The sequence below is a fragment of the Urocampus carinirostris genome, chromosome 2 (genome assembly GCF_059441175.1).
Source record: "Urocampus carinirostris isolate Australia breed hairy pipefish chromosome 2, RoL_Ucar_1.0, whole genome shotgun sequence".
Taxonomy (NCBI): Eukaryota; Metazoa; Chordata; class Actinopteri; order Syngnathiformes; family Syngnathidae; genus Urocampus; species Urocampus carinirostris.
Genome location: NC_142350.1, coordinates 946654 through 971073, shown reverse-complemented (window position 1 = coordinate 971073; position 24420 = coordinate 946654). Strand labels below are relative to the sequence as shown.

At 44.1% G+C, this 24420-nt stretch overlaps 1 protein-coding gene across 10 annotated transcripts in view; it reads left to right on the top strand.

The window, feature by feature from the left end:
- Positions 1-24420, top strand: part of LOC148370557 (regulating synaptic membrane exocytosis protein 2-like) — a 34512-nt gene that overhangs the window by 3203 nt on the left and 6889 nt on the right. For 3 of the 10 annotated variants that reach the window (XM_088328205.1, XM_088328204.1, XM_088328214.1), the window contains exons 2-20: positions 2757-2851; positions 2915-3025; positions 3096-3195; positions 14321-14444; positions 14505-14539; positions 14608-14756; positions 15101-15231; positions 15304-15475; positions 16074-16224; positions 17442-17510; positions 17577-17694; positions 17756-17863; positions 17925-17972; positions 22639-22695; positions 22764-22823; positions 22924-23015; positions 23639-24049; positions 24132-24173; positions 24256-24294. In XM_088328205.1, the coding sequence (XP_088184331.1) occupies positions 2757-2851; positions 2915-3025; positions 3096-3195; positions 14321-14444; positions 14505-14539; positions 14608-14756; positions 15101-15231; positions 15304-15475; positions 16074-16224; positions 17442-17510; positions 17577-17694; positions 17756-17863; positions 17925-17972; positions 22639-22695; positions 22764-22823; positions 22924-23015; positions 23639-24049; positions 24132-24173; positions 24256-24294 (2112 nt within the window). The remainder of the gene's footprint in view (positions 1-2756; positions 2852-2914; positions 3026-3095; positions 3196-14320; positions 14445-14504; positions 14540-14607; positions 14757-15100; positions 15232-15303; positions 15476-16073; positions 16225-17441; positions 17511-17576; positions 17695-17755; positions 17864-17924; positions 17973-22638; positions 22696-22763; positions 22824-22923; positions 23016-23638; positions 24050-24131; positions 24174-24255; positions 24295-24420) is intronic. The other 7 variants (XM_088328211.1, XM_088328210.1, XM_088328207.1 and 4 more) reach the window with 7 other exon arrangements.

Here is a 24420-nt window from a genome sequence, read left to right as displayed (position 1 = left end):
GAGTAACCTTCTGTGGCATTAATAAGTCAGCACAGTGAATTTGGGGTCGTTTGGAGTTTTTATTCAGGAGTTAGCAGGGGGGGGATGATTTTGCCTGCCCAAATCCTCCCCCCCCTGCTAAAACAGACTTTGTTGGAGATACAGACTTGTAACTTCTAGAGTAACCTTCTGTGGCATTAATAAGTCAGCACAGTGAATTTGGGGTCATTTGGAGATTTTATTCAGGAGTTAGCGGGGGGGGGGTGGGGGGGGGGGGGAGGATTTTGCCTGCCCAAATCCTCCCCCCCCCCCTGCTGAAACAGACTTTGTTGGAGATACAGACTTGTAACTTGTAGAGTAACCTTCTGTGGCATCAATATGTCAGCACAGTGAATTTGAAAACTTTCAGACGTTTTTCATAATACTACTATTATTATTATTAATAGTAGTAATAAAAACGAACTAGATTGGTCGAACACCTATTCAGTAACACATCGCATAGTGGAGGTATTCCTCTGTAGTTGGATCCCAAAACCAAAGAGCATAATAAGGTTTAAAGCGTGTCTTATTTTCCAAACAGTATAGACAGGGAAGTCCGATTTTAAATGAAAAAAAAAACAACAACAATTTGTTTACACCGCGGGATCCAATGCAACCAGGGTTTCATTCACAATAAAAAAGACATTACATACGGATATTATAGTAAATCAAATAAATATTATTTGTGTACGATTAGTTGTGATTGCGGAAATCATAGCGTACATTGACGTTGGTGAATTTTTTATCCGCGTTAACAAACGCATTTTGTAGAATACGATCGTACTTTATTGTTTAAATAAACGCGTTATATAGACTAGGATCTCCCAATTGTTATAATTAGCTCACTTTATTTTTTTAAAAAGCGTATTATATAGAATACGATCGCTTTTGTCGGAAGCGTACATTGACATTGGTGACTTTTGCATCCGCGTTAACAAACGCAATTTAGCGTACATTGACATTGGTGACTTTTGCATCCGCGTTAACAAACGCAATTTGTAGAATACGATCGCGCTTCGCGCTTTATTGTTTAAATAAACGCGTTATATCGCGCTTTATTGTTTAAATAAACGCGTTATATCGCCGATATTGTTTAAATAAACGCGTTATATAGACTAGGATCTCCCAATTGTTATAATTAGCTCGCTTTATTGTTTTAATAAGCGTTTTATATAGAATATGATCGCTTTTGTTGGAAGCGCAGCAGAATAGCAGAATGCGCGTTCACGCGAGGGGGGGAGGAATCTGCAGAGGAGTCGGATTTGGGCACAACACCGGCCTGTGGGCCGGATCAGACCTGCCGAGGGTTTCAATCCTGCCTGCGAGACAACGCTATCTTTTCTCTCTCGTATCCCCCTCTCTCTCTTTCTCTTTAATATACTAGATTTTTTTTCGAACAAGTGGCCCCCGAACTAAAGTGAGTTTGACACATCTTCTCTACCGCTAATCCAGCAAAATGATTGGCTGGTCCTTATCACCTTCCTCGTCTCCTGAAAGTTGGTAAAAAAACTATATTTTCATTGCATTAGCGGTCCCGTTTTCTACGGTGGTGGGGTACTCATTACAGTTGAAATTATCAACTTTTTACGAGTATTTTAATTATCTGCACCGCTTATCCTCAGTAGGGTCGCAGGGGTGCTGGAGCCCATTTCAGCTGTCTTCGGACAGTGGGCTAGTAGATGCTAATGAGTCTACATGCTAACGAATCCTGCAATGTCTTGTAGTGATGGATAAATTTGCTCACCGCTGCCAACAGTTGTAACATAGCAAGCAATCCAGTCTTTCCTCTTCTCCCTCCGTGGTCACAGTGAATCGCTACGTTCGCTTTGTCAAACTCCCACATCTTGGCTTTTGGGAGGAGACTTTCATCTCTTTTCCCCTGTCTCCTCATCCCGGTTGGATATTTTTTAATGGGGTCACTTGAGTCTCTGCTCCACTTTGTGTCTACACTTCATACTCAATGCTTCTACTCTGTGCGATTTGAACTTTGTGGAGGCTAAATGCAAACAAAATACTTTACCAATGAGAGTGCTACTGCTCCCGAGTGTAGGGTGGAGGTGCAATTATTATTGATTATTTGGAGAGTTAAAAAAAAGGTGCGCATGCTCATTTTTTCCTCTTTTTTTCTTCTCCAACTTTTCCTTTTTACATATTTCTTTTTCAGGATGTATATTTTTTTCTTTCTCAATTCTCTTCTCCCCCTATTTTCGTTATTCCCTTTCTTTCTTTATTTCATAAAATGTATAATTTTTATTGACTTTTCCCCCTCATATATTCTTCCTTTTCCATCTATACATCTTTAAATGTTTCTTCATTTTTCTTTTCTTAATTTATTTCCTTTTTCCTTTTTTCCCCTTTTTTAATTCTTTTTTTGGAATATATCTTTTTTTTTTAAACTTCCCCCTTATTTTCCTTATTCCCTTCATTCCTTTTTTAGATTCTTTACATTTTTCTCCTTTTCTTCCACTTTTTAAAATGAGTTATACCCCCCTTTTTTCATTTTTTTTTTCTTCCCCTATTTGAAGTTTTTAAATTGATTTTTCTTCCCATTTTTTTCTTTTCAGTTTTCTTTTTTTTTTTTTTTTTTTTTTGAAAAAAAAACAAACATTAAAAAGTAAGAGGACAAAAAAGGGGCAAGTTTTCAAAGCAGCATCATCCAATAGTTTTGAGTACTTTCTTGTTCCTGTTTGCTATTTCTTCTATGCGTCTTAATCGAATAAATGGATGTTTGTCTTAAGTGACAGATTTTTGCAAGTCTTCCTCGGGAACACTCTTGGGACAAGACATGGACGTTGGCCATCCGTGGGAAGCCAGCGAATCGGGCGCGCCCGCGGTAAGTCCCGCCTCTCAGCAATGCCTAAGACACTGCCTCAGCCTCCCGACTCTGCCCCCTCAGCAGCGGGCATGGTGGCAAGCGTCAGCCAACGGCCAGCGTTTGGTCGGCCGCGTCGTTCTCAACAAGATGTCGCGGGACGGTTCAGACACCAGCGCACTGCTCGGACTAAAGGCCAGCCCTCCTCACGTTGGCCCCGCCTATCTCGCCTCAGTGCAGTCAAATCACGACTATTTGATTGCAGGTGGTGGGCGGGAAAATGACGGAATCCGGTCAACTGTGCGCTTTCATAACCAAAGTGAAAGCGGGGAGCCTGGCGGACACCGTGGGACATCTAAAAGCAGGTGAGGCTGGCGAGCAAAGTAAACCATGATTGGCTGACAGGCTTCTCGCAGTCTAGAAAAGGTCTGAAATTTTGTTTCCAAGTCTTAAATGAATCCCCTGTGTTCTTGCTTGCTGGCTTTTGTTCTGGTCATTTCACTCGCCATTTAGGTAAATTATTAGCTTTTTTTTTTTTTACACATAAGAAATTTAAAGTGAAATAAAGGACCCCTGAAAAACTCTCTCGCGGTCTCTCGCTCCTTCTCGCTCTCTCTCTAATATATAATCTATCCATCCATTATCTGCACCACTTATCCTCAGTACGGTCGCGGGGATGCTGAAGCCCATCCCAGCCACCTTCGAGGAGTGGGCAGGGGACACACTGAACTGGTTGCCAGCCAGTCGCAGGGCACACAGAGACAGACAACTCACTCGCTCATTCTCACCTAGGGACAATTTAGAACGGCCAATTAACCTGACATGCATGTTTTTGGAATGTGGGAGGAAACAATATTGCCCGTAGGAAACCCAAGCAAGCATGGGGAGAACATGCAAACTCCGCACAGGAAGGCTGGTAGCTGGTTTTGAACCCATGACCTCAGAACTTTTCCGCAGCTAATCGGGAAGAACGGGAGATTTCCCGAAGGGCGCTGGGTGGATTTGAAAAATAATTCTAACATGTATCTGTTACTTGCTCTATCGAAACTTACTCGTGCATACATTCTTTAATCAGCAACAGATCATTCAGCGCAACAGATCAGGTGAGTTTTACCATCTGGGGAAATTCCCACTCCCAAATATGGAGTTGGTTGGGCCCACCAACACGCTTATTTTCTGTAGCGGTAAAAGGAACACAGAACAGTGCAAATGATATGAATCAGGTACGATGGTTGACAGAAAAACGCTAGTTGAAGCCGAAAAACAGGTCCTTTCACAATATAATTTTGTCAGAGATACTTACCATGTCATTGGGCTGGCATATAAGTTTCATGTACAGTACTCAGGTTGCATGTGAACGGAGGGCTTTAAAATGTGTGAAAACTAGGCTAAGGAGTTCACTGTCTTCATGTTAATGTACAATCAAAAGGAAATTCTCATGTCTATAGACAATTACATTGTCATCAACAAAGTTGCAGAGACCAGTGCTTTGCTTAGGAATTTGATGTTTTAAGAAGCCTACTTAAAATTTGTATAGTTACGCTACTTCATAAGAGTTTAGTCAAAGTCCAACAATCTGTTAGGAAGGCAAATGCAACTTTGATTTCAAATGACTTATACTGTACATAGGTAAATATGTTTTATCTACCGTAAATTCCGGACTATAGAGCGCACCTGATTATAAGCCGCACCCACCACATTTCGGGAGGAAAACCGATTTTGTACACACACAAGCCGCACCTGTATATTAGCCGCATGCGCCCACATTGAAAAAATGCATCACAAACACAAAATGAACCCATACCCGAAACAGTCCAAAAATTACAGCCGGCAAATAACGGGAAACCATACTGGTACTTGAGATTTGATGCAGACCTGTAGAGTCCGGGTGCCCGTTTAAAGTAATCCAAGGAAAAAAGTGTATATTTCCAAAGGTAAGGGTGGGAAAAATATATATCCACTACTGTCGGCGGCGTCCACAAACTCGCCTTTACTCCACTTCCCGTCAGCCCGCGTTTGCCCCGCCCCTTCTTTCTCATTTGCTCGTGCAAAACTTATCAGAATAAGTTTCTAAAATAAATACATTACAAAAATATACAGTTGCAAATACATATTATACATATATTTACAAAGAAACACGGTACACCAAGAGAGTTTTCAAAGCTTTAATAATACAGTGGAACCTCGTTTCTCGACCATAATCCGTTCCAGAAGCCTGGTCGAGAACCCATTTGGACGATCACGGAAGATCAATTTTCCCATTAAAAATAATGTAAAATTGTTTTAATCCGTTCCAACACCTTGAATGTATAGCATGAATGATCAACGTGATCATAAAGCTAACACATGCTAATCGTACGTTTGCGTTATCGTAATCTTCCGTACGAAAGATTACGCTAACATGAACATGTAAAAATAAAAAATCAGGTCGTTTACAAGTCATTTAGCGCCCGGGTGTCCACAACAAGTGGTGAGAGGTTCATTGGCTGCGTCCCAACACCCTCAATGTTGGGCTCTGTTCCAACACCCTCAATGTTTACCTGAATGTTCAACGTAAACATAATGCTAACACATGCTAATCGTATGTTCGCGTTATCGTAATGTTCCGTACGAAAGATTACGCTAACATGAATGTGTAAAAAAAAAAAATCAGGTCGTTTACAAGTCATTTAGCACCCGGGTCTCCACAACAAGTGGTGAGCGGTTTCCTTGGAAAGGGGACTCTGTTCCAACACGCTGAATGTTTACCTGAATGATCAACGTAACCATAAAGCTAACACATGCTAATCGTACGTTCGCGTTATCGTAATATTCCGTACGAAAGATTACGCTAACATAAACGTGTAAAAATGAAAAAAAGGATAAAGAAAAGAATTATGAATAGGAGTTCTTACCTTTGTGGTGCTCAGTATCAAGCAAAAAAAGAGGCACGTGTGCACGTTGTTACAATGTATGTGTTTCACCCGGTGCGGTTAGAAGGGGGCACCCACTGTGAATGTAAACACTGAAGTTTCCGGTAAAGCTGAGTGACATACTTCAGTGTTTACATTGACAGTGGGTGCCCCCTTCTAACCGCACCGGGTGAAACAAATACATTGTAACACACGTGATAAAAGTTGGTCACGAGGGGTGGGGGCCATCTCCACCCGTGCGCCGCTCAGCATAATGTGTGAATGTGTACGCTACGGTGCGTAGCGTACGCACTCACACATTACCGGTGTTCGAAGACCGATTTTTTTGACCGAACACCGAAGCAAGAAATTCTCGAAATTTTAGGTCAAGCACCGATTTGTGCGAACTGAGAGGCGTTCGAAAACCGAGGTTCCACTGTAATATTATAACTTTCATCCCAAACCGTGCCTGTGAAGGGTAGCAAAACGCTACCAGCAACACGCTCGCGACATAGTAAACGGGTCTGTTAAAATAAACATACCGTCCATGTAGGAACCACGGTAAACTGACCTCATCTTCCTCCTCATAACTGACGTCATCAAACTCGTCTTCCTTCAGTAGGGGAAAGAGACTTTGTCACATAGACGTCGTCCCACGCTTCCTTATTCAAAAACACGCTAGCAACACGCTCGCAAAGTATAGTTTACGTGCAGTAGCTCTGTTTCCTTCTTTATCGGACTGCTCGATTGTGTTTTGCTTGTAAGTTGCGTCATGTGCCTTTCTTTTTGCAATTTGCATGATGAGGATATGTCTACGCTAATTTAATTTGTGCACAAACTAAGAAGTTGCAGTCTTCCTCAGCGCTAATATTCCACCGGTCCAAATCTTACCTTTTGTACTCGAACGCTGCTGGCGGCCGTTAGAAAAATTACATAAATTGGCCGCATTGAAGGCACTGGAGAAGTCCAAAGATATAATCCTCACAGCCCCCTTAGCCCTATCCAGGTGAGAGAGGGATCGGTGTAATATGTATACTATAGCATCCTCCACTCCCACCTTCTCCTGGTAAGCAAATTGCAGTGGGTCGATGGCGTGACGGACCTGTAGCCTCAGGTGGTGCAGCAGCAACCGCTCCATGGTTTTCATCATATGTGATGTCAGGGCGACCGGCCTGAAGTCGTTGAGTTCCTCAGGTCTTGATTTCTTTGGGACTGGGATAATGCAGGATGTTTTCCACAGCTGAGGGACCCTCCCCTGTTCAAGGCTCAGGTTGAAGATGCGCTGTAGAGGGTCTCCCAGCTCAGACGCACAGGCTTTCAGCAGTCGGGGGGATACTCCATCTGGACCAGCTGCCTTGCTGGTTCGCAGCCTTCTCAGCTCTCCACACACCTGGGCTGCAGTTATTTTTAGTTGGGGGATGTCTTCAATGCTAGTGTCCAGAGGGGGAGGGGGGGAGGACAGCTGCAGTACTGAGGGGTGAGGATGAGGCGGAGTGGTCAAACCTGTTGAAAAAGTTGTTCAACTGGTTGACTCGCCCCACATCTATATCCACAGCCACACCCTGCTTGGTGCTGCAGCCAGTAATTGTTTTCATCCCTTCCCACACCTCCTTCATGTTGTTGTTCTGCAGCTTTTTTCTCCAACTTCCTCCTGTACCTTCCCTTTCCGGAGCTGGACTTTGAGCTCCTTCTGTACTCGTTTTAGCTGCTGCTGATCACTATTTTTAAAGGCCCTCTTCTTTTGGTCCAGAAGGCACTTGATGTCGCTCGTGATCCAGGGCTTGTTGTTGGCATAGCAGCGTACAGTCTATATGGGAACAACATTGTCCATGCAGAATTTAATGTAGTCCGTAGTGCAGTTTGCCATCTCCTCGATGTCCCCACTGCTGGACCCTAGCAGGACATCCCAGTCCGTACGTCCAAAGCAGTCTCTCAGAGCCTGCTCTGCCTCGGTGGACCATTTTCTAAAAGAGCGTGTGGTTGTTGGTAGCCTCCTCACTTTTGGTTTATACTGTGGTTTAAGCAGAATGAGGTTGTGGTCTCCTTTTCCAAGGGCAGGCAGTGGTTTTGCACTGTATGCATTTTTGATATTTGCATACAGAAGGTCAATAGTCCTATTTCCCCTGGTCTTGCAGTCCACATACTGGACGAAAGAGGGCAGTGTCTTATCAAGAGTCAAGTGGTTGAAGTCCCCAGAGATTAACATTGCAGCCTCCGGGTGTTATGTTTGTAGTTTTGCCACCGCGGAGTGGATGACGTCACACGCTACTTCCGCATCAGCGCGCGGTGGGATGTAAACAATGACAGCAATGGCGTGTCCGAACTCTCTGGGCATGTAATAGGGACGCAGACTTACGGCCAAAAGTTCGACATCACGGCAGCAGATAGAAAGCTTTGTTTTTACATGCCCGGGGTTACACCACCTCGTGTTCACGTAGATAGCCAGTCCCCCTCCATTGCGCTTCCCACTGACTTTTGTGCCTCTGTCAGCCCGAACAGCGCAGAAGCCGGTTAGCGCGATGTTAGCGTTCGGGATGCTAGATGTGAGCCACGTTTGCGTAAAGCAAAGCAAGCTGCACTCCCTGTATGCTTTGATGTCTTTTCACAAGCACAGCCAGTTCGTCGATCTTATTTGGTAGGGAGTTGGACTGTACCGTGGGCTTATATCGCCACTTCGCCGCTAGCCGCTTAGCCTTTACCTTAGCACCGCCTCTGCAACCCCGGTAGGGTCGCCTCACGTCGTTAGGTAAAAGGGGGACCGCGCCGGCTCGAGAATTCTTCAGGTCGAGGAGTAGATTTCTTGAATATACATATTTTTGCGCGTTAAAACCCATATCCATAGGATAGAAAGTAATCCAAAGTGCTACAAGTGTTGCAGGGCACTGAAAAAGTAAGCAAAAAAAACAATAAATCACAAAAGTAGCGAAAATAACACGGGAGCTGCTGGAGTGGCTGCCATTCGTGACGGCGCCGGAAGTTATGTTAGTAGCGTTTTCTGTTAATTCAACATATACCTGAGTTTCTTCCCATTAAAACGGCATCATAAGAGCTTGCTGCTGTTCCAATCATTCAAATTCCTTCCCTATCGCTAAGTGGGCCGGCTTTGGGTACAAAACTCCCGGGCTGAAAAGGGCCCCTCTCTGGCCCTGCTTGCTCCACATTGAACAGATTCAAAGTAAAAAACAAAAGGGATTCCCTTAAACATTGCAAAACACAACTTAAATATATTAACTCTGCAAATCTATAAATCAAATATAGAACACAAAAGAAAATACCATTCAATCCTAACCAATTTAGACACAGAACCTCTAAAAAATACGCCCAAAAATATAAATTAAAACGTGTAATCCAAAAGGAAAAAATCAGCAGTGTCTACTGAAGATGGGCATTTAAAAAGTTAAAAAGTGTTTTAAGGGACTGTTTAAGCTTCTTATGCCACTGATAGACAATGCACTCTGCTTTGAAGCCATCAATATCATCCAAATTAATCCAAATTTGTCTACTTCGTTGACTCCTTTCTTATGTACGGTATTTTCTTTAGGAGTTTCAAACTCTATTTACTTTGTGGCCTCGGGAGCTAGGGTCTGAGTGAAACTGGGCCAAATCAGGTCTACAACAAGGTAAACTCTGATTTAAATTATTTCACTGTTCTCAAATATATTTTTTATTTATTACATCAAATAAGTTGTTAAAAAACCCGTTAAGAATTAATGTGAAACTAGAAATGAATTGATGTGAAAAATTATAAATGAATTCGTAATATGCATTAGCTTTACTTACTTTACATGAGAAACTGGTCAGCTATCACCACTACATGTTGCTGTATTTTGTAGTGCAACCATAAAACGAGTGCAAAGAATACAGTAAGACCTCGGTTATCGCGGTTAATGGGGACCAAAGCCACCCGCGATAAGTGAAAATCCGCGAAGTAGCTGCGCACCTTCAAAAAAAAAAAAAAAAAAATCTCATCTCATTATCTGCACCGCTTATCCTTATTAGGGTGACGCCGCGTCCGCCGAACTCGCTCCGTCGCGCGGCCCGGGAGTGACCTCCGCCGACTCCCCCGTCCCCCGTCCCATCCAGCCGGTTGCCTTATCCCGCGTCCGCTGACGTTCTGCCGAAAAAACCCGCAAAAAGTGAAAATGAAATGAAATGATCTGCATTTTATATAGCGCTTTTCAAGTCAATGACTTCCCAAAGCGCTTTACAATGTGCTCCACATTTCCCAATAGCGGCCTTGCAGCCATCTAAGGCGCTAACCTGCTTATTGGGGGTGTTAGGGGTTCAGTGTCTTACCCAAGGACACTTCGACATGTAACACGGACGAGCCGGGATTCGAACTGGGATCCCTTGATCCCAAGACGAGCACTCTACCTCCTGAGCCTAAAATCTGCGAAGCAGCGACACCCCATCAAAAAAAATAAATAAATATTTTTTATTATATTTATTTATTTTTTAACCATTACAGACCGCGAACGTCGAACCGCGAAGTAGCGAGGTCCCACTGTAATACAAACCATGGAGACTCAAAGTCAAGTCAAGTCAAGTCACATTTATTTATATAGCCCTTAATCACAAAAATGTCTCAAAGGACTGCACAGGATTACAATTACAACATTATACAATTACCTGATCTTAAACCAGCATGCGGGCAAGGAACAACTCAAAAACCTCAGGTGAGGAGAAAAGAGAAACCTTGAGAAAGGACCTCACATGTGGTAATCCCCCTTCCAGGATTGAGCAGGGTGAATTACAATTAGCATTACTGTACACATAACTATCCCTCAGCACGGGCTCCCCCCAAGGCTGTGTCCTGAGCCCCTTGCTGTTCACCCTGATGACACACGACTGCGTCCCTAGGTCTGCCACAAACCACATCGTGAAGTTTGCGGACGACACAACAGTGGTGGGCCTCATCAGGGACGACAACGACCTGGCCTACAGAGAGGAGGTGGAGCAGTTGGTGGGCTGGTGCAGGGACAACAGCCTGGTCCTGAATGTTGACAAAACTAAAGAGATCATTATCGACTTCAGGAAAAACCAGCCCAACCATGCCCCACTTCTCATCAACAACAAGGCTGTGGAGGTTGTCAGCAGCATCAAGTTCCTAGGGGTGCACATCACAAACAAACTCACCTGGTCCGTGAACACTGCATCACTGGTGAAGAGAGCACAGCAGCGCCTGTACTTCCTGCGGAGGATGAGGAGAGCCAACCTGCCCCCACCCTCCCTCATCACATTCTACAGGGGCACCATAGAGAGTATCCTGACCAGCTGTATCTCTGTGTGGTGTGGAGGCTGCAACGCTTCCGACTGGGGTAGTGTGAGGAGGGTGACGAGGACAGCAGAGAAAATCATCGGGACTTCTCTCCCCTCCATTCAGGACATTGGCCAGAAGCGCTGCCTATCCCAAGCTAAGAACGTTATCAGGGATCCCTCTCACCCCCATCATGGACTGTTCACTCTGCTATCCTCTGGGAAGAGGTACTGCAGTGTGCGGTGCAGGACCACCAGGTTCCACAATAGTCTTGTCCCCCTGGCCATTAGACTGTTAAATGGTCAATCAAACACATAGTAAATCTAAACTGCTGCTAATCTGTACATCTGTTGGTTTTGTTTGACTTTTTTGCACTACTGGCAGTTCTTTATAGCTAGCCACTCCTTGCACATCTGTTTCTCTGCACTATTGTATTTACAGTGTTATTGTTACAATGTTATTGTTACTGTTTACCTGACTTGTTTACCTGACTGCCCATTTTGCACATCTGGTTAGCTGCTCCTCTTGCACTATTTGCACTACTGTAAAATACTATACATAGCCATAATTATTTAGAATATTATTAGTACTCAATACTCCAACTCAATACAACATTTTATTTATATCTGTACATTCAAGGAAACTGTGTGGGTCAGATGTATCGACATTTCGTTCTGTATACACGTGTACTGGAATGACAATAAAGTAGATCTGAATCTGAATAGTAAACATTGGGTAAGATGTTAAAAATGTCCGGAAAGTGCATGACACCAACGACGCCCCCAGCCTGCAAACCAGTCCAGAAAGTCTATGACGGCCACGACGCTGCCTCCCATCTCTGCCAGCGGGTAAAAGCAGGGGTTGACCTGCTGCAGGTCAGACGCTTGTCCGCTGACCCATCCCAAATCATCCTTCTCCTTCGTATCAGCCAGGCAGGCGTCAGAAAAAGACACGACAAAACAGAATATGAGGTGGGCATCAATCATACGCTTTGGAATAGAAGTGTGTCTTAAGCCTCGATTTAAAAACTTCCGTTGAGGTTGCAGATCTTATCTCCAGAGGGAGGGCATTTCATAACACCGGGGCCCGGATGGAGAACGCTCTCGAGCCTGCAGACTTCTTGGCTCTCGGAGTCACTAGTAGACCGGCATTTTCCGAGCGCAGACTCCATGCAGGAACATGGGGGGAAATCAAATCGGAGAGATAAGAGGGTGCAAGCCCATGCAAACATTTATATGTTAATAAGAGAACCTTAAAGTCACATCTTAAGTGGACTGGGAGCCAGTGCAAGTTGGCCAATACAGGAGTAATATGCTCAAACTTTTTGGTCTTAGTCAAAAGTCTAGCTGCCGCATTCTGAACCAGCTGCAAACTTTTAATGCTAGACATCGGGAGACCAGAAAGCAATACATTACAGTAATCAAGCCGAGTAAGTAATAAACGCATGAATTAAAATCTCTGCATCTGATTGGGACAGCATCAAACGAATCTTCGCAATATTACGGAGGTGGTAAAAGCTATTCTAGTGATATTTTTCACGTGTAACTGAAACGACAGATTAGGATCAAATATAACACCTAGATTTTTGACCGAGTCACTTTGGGTGATATTACATTTGTCTAGGTTCAGGGTAGTGTTTGAAAACAACTGACGACAGTGAGCTGGACCAATAATCAACATTTCGTTTTTTTCTGGGTTAAGGCGTAAAAAATTAAGTGACATCCATCTTTGAATCTCAGTAAGGCAAGCCTCCAGATTTCTAAAACTTAAATGTCCAGTTTTTTCCAGTGGCACATACAGTTGAGTGTCATCTGCATAGCAATGGAAACTAATATTATACTTGCGGATAATGTCACCAAGCGGGATCATATAAATACTAAAAAGAAGGGGGCCAAGTACAGAGCCTTGAGGAACACCACAGGGGACATTAGATTGTTTAGAGGTCAGATTGCCATAGTTAACACATTGCATCCTGTCTGACAGGTAGGACCTAAACCACGAGAGTACAGTTCCTGAGATACCAATTCGTTCTAGACGAACCAATAATATGTTGTGGTCGACCGTATCAAAGGCAGCGCTGAGATCCAGCAGCTGTAACATTGATGAGGCACCGGAATCTATTGTTAAAAGGAGATCATTGGTTACTTCAGCCAGGGCTGTCTCAGTAGAGTGATTTGCCCTAAATGCTGACTGGACAGTTTCAAAGAGGTTATTTTCTAACATGAAGTCATTTAGCTGCTGTGCAACGACCTTTTCAAGTAATTTCGCAAAAAATGGCAGATTTGACACTGGCCTATAATTACCTAGGCTTTCTGGGTCAAGGTTAGGTCGCTTAAGCGTGGGTTTAATGACTGCAGACTTGAAGGCTACAGGAACAATACCCGAGGATAGCGATATATTAATAATATTTAAAACTGATGGTCCTAAGATCCCAAACAGATCCTTCACCAGTGAAGCTGGAAACGGATCAAGCAGGCAAGTAGTTTGTTTGGCCCTACTGACCATCCGTGTTACACTATCAAGGGACAAATCATTGAAACTGGAGAATGTTTCTGAACAACCGCCAACACGGTCCATACCTAATACCTCCATATCTTTGATATAAGAGGAGGATACAGAGCGTTCTTTTAAAATTTCATTCCTGATTTTGAATCTTTTTATTAAAAAAATCCCTAATGTCGTTAGCAGTATAAGTGCAACCATTTGGGTTAAGTTGTTGTCTGGTAAGTTTCGCCAAGTTCGCAAAGTGACCAAAATGCACAATTTTACTTCCCATTTTCTTGCCCTGCCTTTTGAGGATTATTGTTTATCCACGTAAATGTAAATGGTCTGCATTTATATAGTGCTTTTCAAGTCGATGGAGACCTCCCAAAGCGCTTTACAATGTGCCTCACACTTTTTCCCTTTTACACACTAACTAACCGATAGCAGCGTCAGCCATGCAAGGCAACTACCTGCTATTGGGGGCATTAGGGATTCAGTGTCTTGCCCAAGGAGACTTTGACATATAACACTGAGGAGCCGGGAATCGAACCTGCAACATCTTGATCCCAAGACAAGTGCTTTACCTCATGAGCTAATGCCGCCCCAGGCCACTTGTTCGGGACCCACCCATCTAAATCCCCCCCGCATGCCCCCTCAGCATGGGGCAGGTCTTTATAGTCCCTGCCGTCGCATCCGGGTGGTGACGGGCGTCGGGGTTCGTCACGACCTGCCTCCCACGTCTGTATGCTGGAATAGGTGTGAGATTGATCTTAAATTACATTAGTTTGGATTTGGTTGGTAAAAAAAAGTCTTAAATTTGAGTGGAAAAATCCTGACGGCATCCTGGCTGCTTTCCAGGGGACGAGGTGGTGGTGTGGAACGGACGCACCTTGCGAGGGGCCACCTTCAACCACGTCTACAACATTATTTTGGAGTCCAAAAACGAGCCGGAAGTAGAGCTGCTGGTATGGCGACCAATCAGGTAAGCCCACATCCACAGGTACAAGCCCCGCCCTCACCTGACCAGGATTTGTCTTTCCAGAACTGCCGACTCATTCCACCGTCATCATGTACCTGGTAAGTTAAAGCGCCAGATTTGGTCTTGACCAAAAGATGGCAGAAAATAAATGTTCCTACACAAACAGGATCCGGTTCCTTGGACTCAGCTGTAAGCCCCGATGCCATGCAAGAACGGGGCCTGGTACGTTTACACGACATGCGACCGGACCAATCATTTGAAAGGAGTTTGTTGTTTCAGACTGGGGGCAAGCAGGTTTTGCTTCCCAGGCTTCAGGTGAGCCCGCACTATCTACATCCAGTTGTGTTTCCAATAGAATTTTGTGAGACCCAGGTGGGTGGACAGTCTGGCGACGTCCAGGGGCATTGTCGGGGGCATTATAAGGGGCATGCCATCACGCCGCCCCATCCCCGGATGAAAATTTGGTACATTTTAAATTAAAATGCATCATTTTGGCAAAATCAAGAACCAATGGGGTGTGCTGATTTGTTCTTGCCAACTAAGTCGAGATTGGGACCCCTGGTTCTACCTGCCTTAAAAGGGGGCGGGCTGATTGGTTCATTTTGACTAAGTAGGGTGCAGGCTGATTGCTTCTGGTGCTCAATGTACTTTCCTGGCAGGTGAAGTTATACTACGATAACGTCGGACACCAGCTGATGGTCACGGTCCTGGGAGCCAAAGAACTTCCCATGAAAGTGGACGGCCGGCCTCGAAACCTTTACGTGGAACTCCACCTACTTCCCGACAGAAGGTAGGACAGTCGACAAAGCAGCTAGATTGTCCATGGTCCTCCATGCTAATGGTCGGTATCATTTGGCTTTAGCGGTAAGTGTAAACGAAGGACCAAGACGGTCAAGAAGTTGACTGAACCTCGCTGGAACCAGACATTTATGTACTCTCCGATCCACGAACGAGAATTTCGGGAACGCAACTTGAAGTTGACCGTCTGGGATCAGGCTGGAGTCGGCCAAGACGAGTGCCAGTTCCTCGGAGAGGTGAGAAGACGTTGAATGGTAGGCGTGTCCGCGGGGAACGTTCCCGCAAGTGTTCTGAGGAACCGAGATTACATCTGTCATTCTTGGAACATTCTTGCTGACATCTTCCCGCAGATATTCACGCTGATGTTCAAGGGAACCAACATTAACTCTGACGTTCTTGCTAACCCCCCTGTTGGCGTTTCAATTTTTATGTTCATGTGGGCGCTCCCGTGGGCGTTTCGTGGGCGTTCCCGTGGCTGTTCCTGTCGGCGTTCCTGTGAGTGCTCTTGTGGAAGTATGCGTTGACACTCCTTGCCAATGCTTTTGTAACATTCCCATTGACGTTACCGCAGACTCACCACAGATGGTAGTGTGGACAGTCCAGGGAACCAATTTACCTGTGATGTTTTTGTGACGTTCCTACTACAGGGGTTTCCTTAGGCGTTCCCCCCAAAACTCATGCTGATTTTCCTGCGGACATCCCCGCTGACGTTCCATCGAATCTTCCCGTTGACCACACTATTGTTCCTGCTGACGTTTCTGCAGATATTTTAGGGAACGTTCTTTGGAACATTACCCCTGATAGTCCCGCCAACTTTCTGTGGTGTTGCCCCAGGTGGTGATCAGTCTGGAGAAAAGCGCCTTGATGGACAATCAGCCGCACTGGTTTAAACTTGACAATTTTTCCTCGCTGCCGCGGGTCAATAGCACCCTCCCACTGCAAAAGATTATACAGCATGATACTCCTGCTGTCAGGATTCTCCAATGTGAGTAGTGCAAGGACCTCGGTGATGCCCTCTACAAATACATGCTCTGCAACTTTGAAAAGTGTATTTTAGACCATTTTTCAAGCTAACTTAAGCTTCTTAAAGCTAAAAGATATATTGGAATTTGATTAGATAAATAAAGCCTTTTTCCTAATGGCTCTCAGTAATTTTTTTTGACACACAAAAAAAATGAAAAATTCCCTTCATATGAAAATCCTCATTACATGAACATGAAATGAAAGGAGCTGTTAATGCTAGTTGCTAATATTATGCTAATCACAGCCAATGACCTCTAAACGTAGTGAGAGGGTCTGAGATGCCAGCTGCTAATTCAATGCAAGTTCCTAAGGTTGTGCTCGTCAACACTTAAACCAATATTTTATTAATACCAAATGTTAAAACGTCATATCGTCACGTCATATTGTCAAATATAAAATAAATTGTGAATATGCTTGATGGCTGTGTTTTGCTGCTGTTGGTGTCGGTGGATTTGTTCAGACCGAGGACAATCGACTTTGGCCTGGACGGATCTATTGACACTAACAAAGATGTTATATAATGAAATTGTGAATATGTTTGATTTTCGAGAAGGTTTGTTCAAACCTCACTTTGTGTTTGCTGTTAAAAACATAATATTGGAATATAATATTGTGAATGTGCTTAATTGCTGTTGAGATTGTCATGATTGTTTTCTGTTTTTAGTGTCAATAAATTTGTTCAAACCAAAAAAAAATACCAAAGCTAAGAACTAAATGCCAAAACTAAATATGTATAAATAAGAAAAAAATAATTATTTTGGAAGTTTATTATGTCAATTTCTTTTCAATTTGCAAATGTTGTTAAATTGGGGAGATTTATGTCAGAAGTTGTCACAGCTAGCAACCCCTTAAAGCAATAAAAAAGCTAAACATGTGCTTAGTTCAACTATAAAGAAAATCAAAATAATACTTAAAATAAGAAAAAAATGATTTCTTTGCAGTGCACTCATTTATATTTTAATTGAGCAACTCTAGAGCCAATGCTAGTAGCTAATGCTAATAAAGCAAGTGACAATAGTCTGTGATATCAGCTGCATAAACAAAGCTAATTGCTAATGTTGTGCTGGTCGCAGCTTACCCCAAAGGCAATAACACAAATACAGACGCTAACAGCTAAAGCTAAATATGTCCTCACTAGTTGAAATAATTCTTTTTTAGACTGTATGTTCCTGTTTGCAGGTTTTCATCGCTTTAGCGACGGGGACTTTTCTGACTACGACTGCGAGGGCGGCATCTGCGCCAGCTCAGGTAAACTCTACCTCCCGGAACTTGTCTCTGCCCAGTTAGCCCTGACTCCTTCCTCACCATTGGCAGACGACATGCCAAGCTGCCGACACTTGTGTAGATCCGCCCACTCCTTGGGTGAGGGCCGGCCCTCGTCTTGTCCCAGGTACAACCCAGCGGCGGTGTCGTGCTCCCCGCCAATTCACAGGTAGAATTACTCTGCCTCTCTGTGGCCCTGCGGAGCCCTGACCTGTCAATTAAATATTTAGCGCCAACTCTTTGTACCCGCTTTACCGCGACGACGCCGTTCGTTTGCTGAGGAGCTCCAAAATCACCCGAGCTCACTCTGATGTGGGCCGTCACGGCAGCCTGGACAGGTAAGGGAAGACCATCTAGGTAGTGCTGGCCAATGGGAATGATTGAAGCCCTTTTGTGCAGGAGGTCCTTGAGGAGGTCGGGGGCCATTTCTTTGGACTCCCATGACTGGTACGGCAAAGCTTCGCTTAGTTGCTCGTTTGCTACTAGAAAATTTGGTGAAAACTTGATCTGATGAAAAATAGACGCATTAGGCGAGTGTTGGCTTGAAGGAGCTGAGCAGGAAAAGTCTTTGTTCATTGGTGAAACCTCTGGTTGTATAACACCTTCATCAGGGCAGCAGTAGCCCAGGAGGTAAAGCGCTCATCTTGGGATCAAGAGGTCGCAGATTCCGGGAAGTGTCCTTGGGCAAGACACTGAATCCCTAAGGCCCCTGATAGCAGGTAGTTGCCTTGCAGTTAGTGTGTAAGATGGAAAAGTGTGAAGCACATACAGGGAGTGCAGAATTATTAGGCAAGTTGTATTTTTGAGGATTAATTTTATTATTGAACAACAACCATGTTCTTAATGAACCCAAAAGTCTCATTAATATCAAAGCTGAATATTTTGGAAGTTGGAGTGGGGCTTTTTTAGTTATAGCTATTTTAGGAGGATATCTGTGTGTGCAGGTGACTATTACTGTGCATAATTATTAGGCAACTTAACAAAAAACAAATGTATACCCATTTCAATTATTTATTTTCATCAGGGAAACCAATAGATAGATAGATAGATAGATAGATAGATAGATACTTTGTTCATCCCCGAAGGGAAATTCACATTTCCAGCAGCATCCCTGAGCTGAGAACAATCGAGAACAATCGAAAATAACACGGGAGCTGCTGGAGTGGCTGCCATTCGTGACGGCGCCGGAAGAAAAGATTCAATTTGAATCATTTACAAACAAACAAACAATTGAATCATGTACAAACAAACAAACAAAATATTCATGTTTCAATAAGTGGAGTGTTAATAAAATATTTCTGATACTGATATAACCAGATAAAACTAATTTTAAGTTACCTGTCCAAATGAATGTTGTGCCATCTCACCTATAACAGCTCAACATTCACAAATATACATTTCTGACATTCAAAAACAAAACAAAAACAAATCAGTGACCAATATAGCCACCTTTCTTTGCAAGGACTCTCAAAAGCCTGCCATCCATGGATTCTGTCAGTGCTTTGATCTGTTCACGATCAACATTGCGTGCAGCAGCAACCACAGCCTCCCAGACACTGTTCAGAGAGGTGTACTGTTTTCCCTCCTTGTAAATCTCACATTTGATGAGGGACCACAGGTTCTCTATGGGGTTCAGATCAGGTGAACAAGGAGGCCATGTCATTAGTTTTTCTTCTTTTAGACCCTTTCTTGCCAGCCACGCTGTGGAGTACTTGGATGCCTGTGATGGAGCGTTGTCCTGCATGAAAATCATGTTTTTCTTGAAGGATGCGGACTTCTTCCTGTACCACTGCTTGAAGAAGGTGTCTTCCAGAAACTGGCAGTAGGACTGGGAGTTGAGCTTGAGTCCATCCTCAACCCGAAAAGGCCCCACAAGCTCATCTTTGATGATACCAGCCCATACCAGTACCCCACCTCCACCTTGCTGGCGTCTGAGGCGGACTGGAGCTCTCTGCCCTTTACCGATCCAGCCACGGGCCCATCCATCTGGCCCATCAAGACTCACTCTCATTTCATCAGTCCATAAAACCTTAGAAAAATCCGTCTTGAGATTTTTCTTGGCCCAGTCTTGACGTTTCAGCTTGTGTGTCTTGTTCAGTGGTGGTCGTTTTTCAGCCTTTCTTACCTTGGCCATGTCTCTGAGTATTGCACACCTTGTGCTTTTGGGCACTCCAGTGATGTTGCAGCTCTGAAATATGGCAAAACTGGTGGCAAGTGGCATCTTGGCAGCTGTACGCTTGACTTTTCTCAGTTCACGGGCAGTTATTTTGCGCCTTGGTTTTTCTACACGCTTCTTGCGACCCTGTTGACTATTTTGAATGTAACGCTTGATTGTTCGATGATCACGCTTCAGAAGCTTGGCAATTTTAAGAGTGCTGCATCCCTCTGCAAGATACCTCACTATTTTTGACTTTTCAGAGCCTGTCAAGTCCCTCTTCTGACCCATTTTGCCAAAGGAAAGGAAGTTGCCTAATAATTATGCACACCTGATATAGGGTGTTGATGTCATTAGACCACACCCCTTCTCATTACAGAGATGCACATCACCTGATATGCTTAATTGGTAGTAGACTTTCGAGCCTATACAGCTTGGAGTAAGACAACATGCATAAAGAGGATGATGTGGTCAAAATACTCATTTGCCTAATAATTCTGCACTCCCTGTATAAAGCGCTTTGGGAGGTGTTCATTGACTTGATTGAACAGTGCTAATTAAATGCAGAACATCAGGAGAAAATTCCAACCTTGTCAAAAACACCAAAAATGGGCGTATTGAAATTCCATGACCGTTTATAAAATGGATTTTTTTCCCCACAATATTCCCCTTTTGATTATTTAAAATCCTGTTATTAAAACTGAGACTTGACTTGGAACTTTCAGACTTGGAATTTCAATACTTGGAAGCTGGGGACATTAGACGTATAAGCTAGATAAATGGGTTAGCCTTGGACTTAACTTGAAACCTACAGATTTTGGAATTTAAAGAATTTGGCTCATAGTCAGGGACTTAAGACTTACAGTGCATCCGGAAAGTATTCGCAGCGCTTCACTTTTTCCACATTTTGTTATGTTACAGCCTCATTCCAAATTGTATTAATTCAATCTCTTATCTCAAAATTCTACACAAAATACTCCATCATAACAATGTGAAAAAGTTTTTTTTTTACTTTTTTTGAATTTATCAGAAATAGAAAACTAAGAAATCACATTTACATAAGTATTCACAGCCTTTGCTTAATACTTTGTTGATCCACCTTTGGCAGCAAATACAGCCTCAAGTCTTTTTGAATATGATCCCACAAGTTTAGCACACCAACTTTAGGCAGTTTTGCCCATTCTTCTTTGCAATAAGTCTCCAGCTCAATCAGGTTGGATGGGAGACGTTTGTGCACAGCCATTTTCAGATCTCTCCAGAGATGTTCGATCGGATTCAAGTCTGGACTCTGGCTGGGCCACTCCAGGACATTCACGGAGTGGTTCTGAAGCCAATCTTTTGAGATCTTGGCTGTGTGCTTTGAGTCGTTGTCCTGCTGAAAAATGAACCTTCGCCCTACCCTGAGGTCAAGAGCGCTCTGGAGCAGGTTTTCATCCAGGATATCTCTATATATTGCTGCATTCATTTTTCCTTCTATCCTGACTAGTCTGCCAGTTCCTGCTGCTGAAAAAAATCCCCACAGCATGATGCTGCCACCACCATGCTTCACTGTAGGGATGGTATTGGCCTGGTGATGAGCGGTGCCTGGTTTCCTCCAAACATGGCGCCTGGCATTCACACCAAAGAGTTCAATCTTTGTCTCATCAGACCAGAGAATTTTGTTTCTCATGGTCTGAGAGTCATTCAGGTGCTTTTTGGCAAATTCCAGATGGGCTTCCATGTTCCTTTTACTAAGGAGGGGCTTTCGTCTGGCCACTCTACCATACAGGCCTGATTGGTGGATTGCTGCAGAGATGGTTGTTCTTCTGGAAGGCTCTCCTCTCTCCACAGAGGAACGCTGGAGCTCTGACAGAGTGACCATCGGGTTCTTGGTCACCTCCCTGACTAAGGCCCTTCTTCCCCGATCGCTCAGTTTAGAAGGCCGGCCAGCTCTAGGAAGAGTCCTGGTGGTTCCAAATGTCTTCCATTTACGAATAATGGAGGCCACTGTGCTCATTGGGACCTTCAAAGCAGCAGATTTTTTTCTGTATCCTTCCCCAGATTTGTGCCTCAACACAATCCTGTCTCGCAGGTCTACAGACAGTTCTTTTGACTTCATGCTTGGTGTTTGTGCTCTGACATGCACATTCAACTGTGGGACCTTATATAGACAGGTGTGTGCCTTTCCAAATCATGTCCAATCAACTGAATTTACTGCAGGTGGACTCCAATTAAGCTGTAAAAAGATCTCAAGGATAAGTGGAAAAAAGATGCACCTGAGCTCAATTTTGAGCTTCATGGCAAAAGCTGTGAATACTTATGTAAATGTATTTTTTTAGTTTTCTATTTTTAATAAATTCAGAAAAAGTTAAAAAAAAAAAACTTTTTCACATTGTCATAATGGAGTATTTTGTGTAGAATTTTGAGAGAAGAGATTAAATTAATACAATTTGGAATGAGGCTGTAACATAACAAAATGTGGAAAAAGTGAAGCGCTGTGAATACTTTCCGGATGCACTGTAACTTGGATTTGAAGACGAGATTATTAGATTTATAGGCTAAATAAATGGGTTCAACCAAAGTCTTTCATAAGTGTCCCAGGTCAATGGTGAAAGTTTTTTAATGGGCACTTTGCCTCCAAATCCATGCCACGAGTCCGATACTGCCAACAACGCCAAATATAGGTAAATAATCTGTCTTAAATACTGATAAAAGAGAGAGGCATGTGATGAGTGATGCTTCGAAGGATCTGACGAGGAAAAGGCCTCGTTTATTGGCGGAAACTCTAGCTGTATAACGGTTTCATCAGGAGAGAATTTCAATCTTGTGAAAAACACCAGGTTTTGACAATAAGGGCTACTTGACCGTGATTGGTTTCACAATTTTTTATGGCATTATCTTCAGATGTTCTCCTTAAGTTCCTACCCAGTTGACTGTTTTTCTCCACAAAATCGGTAGCGCTTGATCTCTTGTGTGTAGTTACTCGGCAAGATTGTGCAACGCGTCCTGGGCCAATGGGAGCCTGGAGGACTTCAGGTCAGTGGGCTTTCGGTTTATCTCATTTGGAGGTTTTGCAGCGTATCCTCTATTCTTCTGCTTTTCAGCCACAGCTTTCTCCCAGACTCTGTTTTGGATGGAGAACCTTTGGACGAGGAGCTGCTGAGGTGATGTCCCAAAACCCCTGAAACTCACTGAAAAGAAGTTTGGTTTTGGCTCTCTTTGTAGTCTTGAAACCGGTCTTTATGGTGTTGATCTTTTGGGCAGGTTAGGCCAGGCCAGTCCCATGGGAAGCCCTGATTGCGGTCGCGGAGGACGCCGCTTGCCCACCGTGCCACCCAAACGCCCTCCTGACACATGTAAGATTGGCAAAAGGGATCCAGATACATTGTTACGTTGTGTTGACCAATAAGCATGCAGCCGCCTAGTGATGTGTCGTTGGCAAATGTGATTGCTCGATGAGCCGACTCCCTTCGCAATAGGGGTGTGTCCTTCGTGACTCTGAAGGCTCTATAAGATCTGAGATCTTTGAGATAGTGGTGTGTTGTTTTCAAACATAGTGGTTCTTGAGCCATTTTTTTTGAAGTGAATGACAGGAGCTGGCACTCCAACAAACAGGAGACGGCTTCATTTGAGATAGTAATGTGTCGTTCACAAACTTAACAGCTCTGAGTCAGAGCGCCACAAAACAAACAGCCACTCTTCAAGGGATATGCCATTCGCGAACATCTCTCTAAGAGCCGTCTCTTTGAAATAGACAACGGGAGCCGGCTCCCTTTGCGATAGTTATGTGTTGTTTGCAACCGTCTTGGCTCTTTGATGTGAACAACAGGAGCCTTTTTTCTCATGAAGGTACATTTGATTGGAAGTGATGTGTCACTGACGAAATAAATGACTCAACGGGTCGGCTCTTTGAAGGGAATGACGGAAGCTAGGTCCCCAGTTTTAGTTTATCTTTTTGTATCCGCCCAATTTCCACCAGTTTGGGCCACACCCAGTGCTGGAGCTACAGCGGCTTGTCTTACCCCAAGCTCCGCCCTCGGGCAGCTTCCTCCAACCAGCAACCAGCAATGGCCTCCACTCATTACCATACAGGCTCCGCCTCCTATGGAACCAACTTTAATGACCGAGACAACCGAGCACCAATCGGTGGACACTCCCAGTCCCTCACTGAATCAAGCTCCGCCTCCTCCCCCTAAAGAATCTCAAACTCCTCCCTCTTCTGTCACAACTCTTCTTTCCTCTGCATGTCATCAAGTATCACTGCCTCCAGCTCCGCCCCCTCCCTTGATAACTCCTGCTCAAGACACTCTGCCTAACCCCGCCCCTTATCTTCAAGCTCCACCCCCACCAGCAATAAACTGCCCGGCAGCTCCACCTCCTCACACTCCAGGTCGGTGATTGCCTTTTATTGCGCTAGCCGTGTTGTAGCGATGCCGTTCTCATGTTTTACGTCACATCAACACGCATGTCAGAGGTGGATAGACAATCAGCCACACCTGGAGGCAACAAGAAAGGTCAGCCATTGGTCAATGCTGTCACATAGTCTTGTCAGTGAGGCCCGTCGTCCAATCACGCTGTTTGTCCTTTCCGGTGCAGAGGTCACATGGGAGGACCAGCAGAGCAACATGGCTGACGGTATGTACCCTAATACTAACTATAGCCCTCTGATACTAACCCCTAATCCCCTAAACCTAGCTACCTAACCCCTAACCTTGTAACCCTAACACCTCTACCTCTAACCCCCTATAACCCTAGTACCAT